The following is a 6,745-nucleotide window of genomic DNA, read 5'->3' as shown; positions in this document are numbered from 1 at the left end:
GGGTTTCTAAATCCAGATTCAACATTCTCCACTAGACTTCCTTCTCCAAGTCAGCACAGGGCCATTGCATGGTCTCCCGCGTGGTGGCCCACCGGGTGCCAGGGCCCAGGGAGGACCAGGCCTCAGCAACCCGGAAAGCTGCAGAGGCTCAGAGACCAGCAACGAGCGAACACTGACTGGAGGTGGACAATTCCCCCACCCGATCGACGTTCACGGCTCCTACGCCATTTTCAGAGGCTGCAGAAGCGCATCCCTCGCACCCTCAAGCTCACTTTGCGCTCTTCCCGCGTTCGGGAGAGGAGAGAGCATGCGCAAGAGGTAACCGCGCCCCCGCCGCCGAACGGCCCCCGACCGGCGAGGGGGCGGGGCCGCGCAAGTGCGCTCGCGCAAGGAGACACGTAGGCGGAAGTGGCGCGCGCGGCGCCGGGGATGCGAGCACCTTGCGAGGAGGCGGCGACCGCTGTGGAAAGTGCGGGAGTAGGCGGAGAGGAGAAGCAGGAGGTGATGGCGACGGACTTGGGGAGGGGGAGCGCTCCGTCTGGCTGGCGCCACTCGGGCTGGGGTCACCCTTTCAGGTGACATACCGACTCTGGAGTAGATGTGTGCCCCCCGGCCCTTCACCTTGTTTGGGACCCAGACGGCCCCTCTCCCCAGAGAATCTGGACGTAGTTTATCTTCATCAATAACGGGCGTGAGGGATCGGGGTGGAAGGCACCGGTGACTTCCTTTTTTAAAGAACGGAAACCTACTGGCTGGGTTTCTGGGGAGGAGTATGTCCTCCTGCTCGCCCCCTTTCCGCCCTGTGGCTGGCTAGAACTCCCTGAGGTCCCCGTCTGTGGACTCTGAGGTCACTTCCAGGAGGGCCTTTTAGGCTCATAATAAGGGGCCTCCGGAGGACTGTCTGTCGCCTGGGTTCCCAGGGCTGCATCTTAGTTGAGAGCTACTTCCGGGTTCTCTGTTAGTTAGGGTTCAGGTTACTCTGCTGAACATTTAATTTGTAGTGCAAGGTGATTGTTCTTGCCAGGTTATTAAGCTTAGGTGATAAATTTCCACTGGAAGTATGCAAATTCTCCAGTCTGTGCAGCTTAATTTTCTCCCCCACTTTCCCCCCGCCCCCAAGAAATACTGAAAGAAGGTGGAGTGGTTTGGTGTGCTCGCGGAGGGTTTTTTAGTGTTGGGTATATGCGCTTCTTCCGTGGTAGGACCTCACATGTTGAGAATTGGTTTTTGGAGTAATGCTTTCCTAAGTGAATTGGGATAGTTTGGAGCTTGGAAGAGAGAGCTACAGCAGCATTTTGAAAATAATTTACATCAGTGTTTGTACTTAATTTGTACTTAATTTCTTAATATATATCAACTCCTAAATTTAGATTTTATCCCTTGAAAAAAATAGAGTAACCATCAAGAAGGAACGCACTGTTTCTTGAACTTCGTGTAATGAAGTGTGTACAAAGACATGAGACCGACTCTTGTTTTTCACTGTTTTATAATCACGACCCATAGGTCACAATATTTAGAGTTCACTTAATTTATATATAGTGGCAAAGTTATTTTATTTGTAACATTGAGTGTGACAAAATACAGAATCAAGTTTGTTCTGGTTATTTACGCTGTAATGACATGATTTCCTTATATTCTTCCCTTTTGTAGTGGGAGACTTTTCTTCTGAAGATTGGAAAAAACTAGATTAAGACATTAATTGAAATAATTTTGACTTAAGTAGGTCATTGTAAGTCAGTGTTACCACCAGTTATTTATAATTTTTAAATATCAATATGCTCTAGAAATTGTTGCCTTTTTATTCCAGTTTAGCAGTTATTTTGTACCCCCAAGTAACATTAAATATCTGTGTTGACTTTAGGAAGAGGCCTCATCCAGTGATTCACACCTGTGGGTTTTTTGTTCTTAGTTCAAGGGGTTATTGTGAATACCTAAAGCAAAGCAAAATGTTGCTCGTTTCATTTGAAAATAGTTTTTATGCTTGATTTTAGTTTTCCTGCACCAAAAGGGCATTGGCCTAGTTTCTTTAGTTGTTGATTAATATCCATCGTTAGTGAAATGGAAGGCATGTGGCAAGCATTAAGGATCACGGTTACCAGGTATCGGAGTTCACAGCATCATCTGTCACATGAACTGACCAGTGATGTTCTGATTAATAAAAGTGCATTCTGAATGCAAGGCCTTGTAGGGCAGATTTTCTGGTGCTGGTACCTCAAGTAAGCAAAGGAAGTGAATTTATTTCCATGTTCATTTCAGATGCTTTGTGAGAAATTTCAGTGGAGATGTCAATATTTTGGCACAGATATCCAAGAAGTGACAGTGCTGAAGGGATTTAACTCTACATGTCTGGCACAGATCTGCGACTCCTAAGATTGCCAATAGGTGTGTTAAAAGCAGCAAATTGTTGGAAAGGGGCAGGATGCTACTGACTGAATGGTGCTTACTAAAGTGCAATAGAGCCCTCCATTTCATATCTTACACTTCTGCTATGTGCGAAAATATTATGAAGATAGTCTTGTCTCTTCCCTTAAAGATGTCGTAAATTTGTGAGAGAAGCAGACCCCAAAAGAAAAAGTTAGGCCATTCTGATCTAAGTATTTGTAAAAATCTTTATAAAGTGCTATGAGAGTCCAGAAATCAACCAGCTTATAATTTGTAGGACTTTAATCAGAAGTGAGGCATAATGAGCATTCATGTTAAGTGTGAAAGAGGGATTGGAAAGGGAAGAAGAGATTATAAACAGGCTAATCTAGTAATCTAGGCAAGAGAAAACAGCTGCTAATGGTAGGGTCAGAAACAGATTCTTGGTACATTTATGGATGTAGAGTCAACAGGAATGTTGGCAAAATATAGAATGTGAGGAAAAGAAAAGAGTCTAATAAGTTCCAGATTTTTTGCATCATACCAGTAAGTGACATTGGGACTATAGGAAGAGCAGGTTTGTTTGGAGGAACTTAGTGAGTTCAGCCCTGGACACTTTTAAAATAAGTTGCCAGTGGAACTCATGAGTAGAAATGCTTTCAAAGAAGCATTTGGAAATGGAAATCTGGATCCCAGAAGAGAAGTCTGGGTTGGAAATCCGGATTCATATTTCCAACTGCACATCAAAAGGGTGAGAATCTGTGTCAGCAGACCATATCACACTAGCAATAGTTCAAAAAATTGAATGGCATCCAACATTAGTGGTCTGTCTTACTATATTCTAGGCACTTTTACATTCATTTCATTTAATCCTGACAAAAATTCTACCATAGGCACATTTTTTTTTAAGCTTAGGAGGGTTAAGTAACGTCTGCAAGGCTTTTCAGCTATCAGTATCAAAACTGGTACTGAACTCAGATCTGTCAAAATCCAACCCTGGGGAAAGGCTTCTCATTATGGTAGCTGTAATTTTATTGGATCATTACAGTGTGCCAGCCATTTTGCTAAGTTACAAACACCTCCAGCAGAAGTTGGGGGGAGGGGATAAGTTTTTGATACTAACAAAAGTAAGAAAGAGGTCTTCTAGAAGTTTTATTTATCTCTCTGTGTAAATAGATACACATTTGCACATTTCCCCCAACCTCTCTGTTTTCTATACGATTTTTAGTTTTGCTCACAAAGTTTGCCAGCACCAGAGTACATTTGAAAAATCAGTTTGGATAGACAGCACGTGATTGCAGGGTGGAGTTTTGAGGACATCCAGGGGAAGGGACAGTTTATTTGGTTCATCAGAGTATTTGTGCGGAGTATGTGTGCATATGCGCAGAGTATGCCAGATACCAAGGATGCCGAGACAAGTAAGATTTGAGTCTTGCCTTTCCAGTGCTCTTCCCTCCCAGCTCAGGGAATTTAGGGAGGGTATCACAAAGGAAGAAGCAATAAGCTTATTTCAAATCCTGAAAGAAGACATTGGGCAGAAAGAACATCATGAACGCAAGGCAAGGGTATTTGAAAGTTCATGGTCTTTTTTAGGAATGTATTTTCAGGAATGTACTAGTAGTTCATTGTGGGCAGTTTAAGGCTTGACTGGAAGGGGTGGAGGGAGGAGATTTATTTGAATTGTACTCTGTATCCATGCCTATGCACATGGAAAGTAGTTACTCCAGGTTTTTGTTTCTTCTCCATTCAAGATCATGTAAAGCATGGTTTATAAGGAAAGTCAAATCTGAAGGGTATCCTGCAAGATGACTTAAAAAGTCTTAACTCAGAGATGTCTGATTGAAACAGTGTGGGAAGGAAGAACAATATATAAAGAAGAAGAAAAAGGTAAAAGAAAAGCAATAGAGTAAAACTTGTTAAAATTATGCTTTTTCTGTTTAGAAATTTGGCAGGTGCCCTGTAAAATAAGTGTTCTTTGATGCCTGAGTTAGTTACAAGTTGTATTCAGAACCTTGATCCCAATTTAAATTACTGAAGATAGCTTGCTTAATCTCTATAAACAGCAAAGGAGAAGTGATCATGAAGAAGTGATTCTAATTCTTGCCATTTTTAAACCATCATGACAGTTTCTTTTAAAAAGATTTCCAGATCTGTCAGAATTAGCCTTCTCTATCCTCTTTCCTCAGCTATTCTAAATTTTAGTTCCCATTGGGATTGTAACAGATAGTAGGTCTTTTCTAGGAAGATAATTTTTTCATCCTCAGGTGGTTCTTTGTCATAATTCTTCACTCTGTCTTCAACCTCCACATGGAACTCATTCTTTCGTGTATATAAATCCAAAGTGAAATGGACAGTCATCTGTGGGACCCTCATGTTGTTGTTTTTTGTTTTTGTTTTTGTTTTTCACAGACTAACAAAAAATGTTTTCCAGCCTTTTATAATTTCAGAGGCTTCTTTCTTATATTTATAAAATATTATTTTATGTATTTCTTTCTCATATTTATAAAACAGCTGTATTGATGTATAATTGTTACACACACACAAAAATTGCATGTTTAACATACACAATTTAATGAGTTTGGACACATGCAGGTATACCTGTGGTACCATCACCATAACGATCAAGGTAATACACATTTGTCACCTCCCTAAGCTTCCATGTTTTCCCCTTTGTGTGTATGTGTGGTTAGGAATGTTTACCATGGTATCTGTCCTCTTAACAGATTTTTAAGTGCACACCACTGGGTTTTTAACTGTAGACACTATGTCATATTAGTAGGTCTCTAGAACTTACTCATCTTACAGAACTACAATTTGATATTCATTGAACAACAACTCCCCAAAGACTTTTTAAGTTAAAATGATTGTCTCCAAAGGAAGAAAACTTTTACTTTTAACCTAAGAAAGGCTGTTGATAAAGCATTTTTTTTTCTGTTGTCTCTGATAAATCTAGCTTTTCTAAATAACTTAAGTTCTTCGAGTTTATTCTAAAACATCATTAACAAATACATTTTACAGTTGACTTAGTATTTAAAGGAGCATCAGCTCATTTCTGCAAAGACTGACATTAATGTTGAAGATGTCACTCATGAACTATCATAGATAGATAATTACAAATGATATCTTTAATACATACAAAAACCATGATAAAAGCATGTTTACTTCTTTGATGAAGTAAACTCCAAGTTAGCTTTTGATTTTTGCTGAGGAAATGAGAATGGCATATATTTAGTGGTGTATTGGTCTTTATCAGAGAAGATAAATTGGAGAGTAGACATTGTTTTTGGTTGCTTGGAAGCTTGTATGGAGGAATTAATATATTAATATCCAGAAAGAATGAGATTTACCTATATAATTCTTAAAGGGTGATGTGAAATATTTGGAGCATAATATCTTATGATCCAAATGTTTTTGCTTTAATTGCTTATTTCCTTCTTTAGGACTTACCTCAGCAAGCAAAAGAAACACTGAACAAAGGAGAGGAAGCCAATAAAGATAATTTTAGAAGCACTGAATGCAGCAAAACAAGAACAATGGATCTCAAGTTCAACAACTCCAGGAAATATATTTCTATCACTGTCCCTTCCAAAACACAGACAATGTCACCACACATCAAGTCAATAGATGACATTGTAGTACTTGGCATAAATCTCAGCAGATTTAACAAACTTACTCAGTTTTTCATATGTGTTGCTGGAGTTTTTGTATTTTACCTAATCTATGGATATTTACAGGTAAAAAATACTTATTTACAAGATGCTATTTGTAACAGTTGAGGTCAATATGGTCATTACTAATAGTTTTGGCCAAGATAGTTTTCTTTATAGGGTACAACTTTATTCACATTTTTGAGTTTTTTAGTATAGAAAAAGTTAGTCTGCTACTTTTAGCAGGGATCAGAATTTCACAGTTAAATATTTCAGATGGGGAGAAGGGAGCAGAGACAAACTTAAAAAACTAAAATTATGAAAAAATTTGAAATACGTTAACAAAATGTAGGTGATGATTGTACCCATGTGTTTCTTAAAGAGAGTGATTCAAGTATTCAGTGGTATTTTGGAACGTAATTCTCCAAAAAAATTGAATGATAGTGCAAAAGCCATAATTTAGTCGGTTGTTGATTCTTGGAGCTCAATAATAAAAGATAATTTTTGCAAAAGTATATGAGGATGCTATATACTTTTTCCAGGAGTTTCTTTTTAATCCTGTACCATCTGAATTGCTTTTTTTAATGAAGCACCTGTTGTGTTCTCATTCTTTTTGCCTTCCTCTTCAAATCTAATTTTGTCAGAACCTTATTTTTCTGTGATTTTTACTGGTGCAAAACAATTCTGACGTTGCTACAAATTGTCTTCTGTTTGTATTATGTTACGGGATAGTTGTA

At 39.1% G+C, this 6,745-nt stretch overlaps 1 protein-coding gene across 4 annotated transcripts in view; it reads left to right on the top strand.

Moving 5' to 3' along the window:
• Positions 1–384: 384 nt before the first annotated feature.
• SLC35B3 (solute carrier family 35 member B3) overlaps positions 385–6,745 on the top strand; it is a 28,335-nt gene continuing 21,974 nt past the window's right edge. Inside the window, exons 1-4 of one of the 4 annotated variants that reach the window (XM_032341067.1) lie at positions 411–501; positions 2,257–2,382; positions 4,113–4,248; positions 5,802–6,095. In XM_032341067.1, the coding sequence (XP_032196958.1) occupies positions 5,895–6,095 (201 nt within the window). In that variant the 5' untranslated portion in view covers positions 411–501; positions 2,257–2,382; positions 4,113–4,248; positions 5,802–5,894. Of the gene's footprint in view, positions 502–2,256; positions 2,383–4,112; positions 4,249–5,801; positions 6,096–6,745 lie in introns of all 4 variants that reach the window. The other 3 variants (XM_032341068.1, XM_032341069.1, XM_032341066.1) reach the window with 3 other exon arrangements.

Source organism: Mustela erminea, chromosome 4, assembly GCF_009829155.1.
Source record: "Mustela erminea isolate mMusErm1 chromosome 4, mMusErm1.Pri, whole genome shotgun sequence".
Lineage (NCBI taxonomy): Eukaryota > Metazoa > Chordata > Mammalia > Carnivora > Mustelidae > Mustela > Mustela erminea.
The sequence above is the reverse complement of the archived record's forward strand: the minus strand, read 5'-3'. Positions and strand labels throughout refer to the sequence as shown.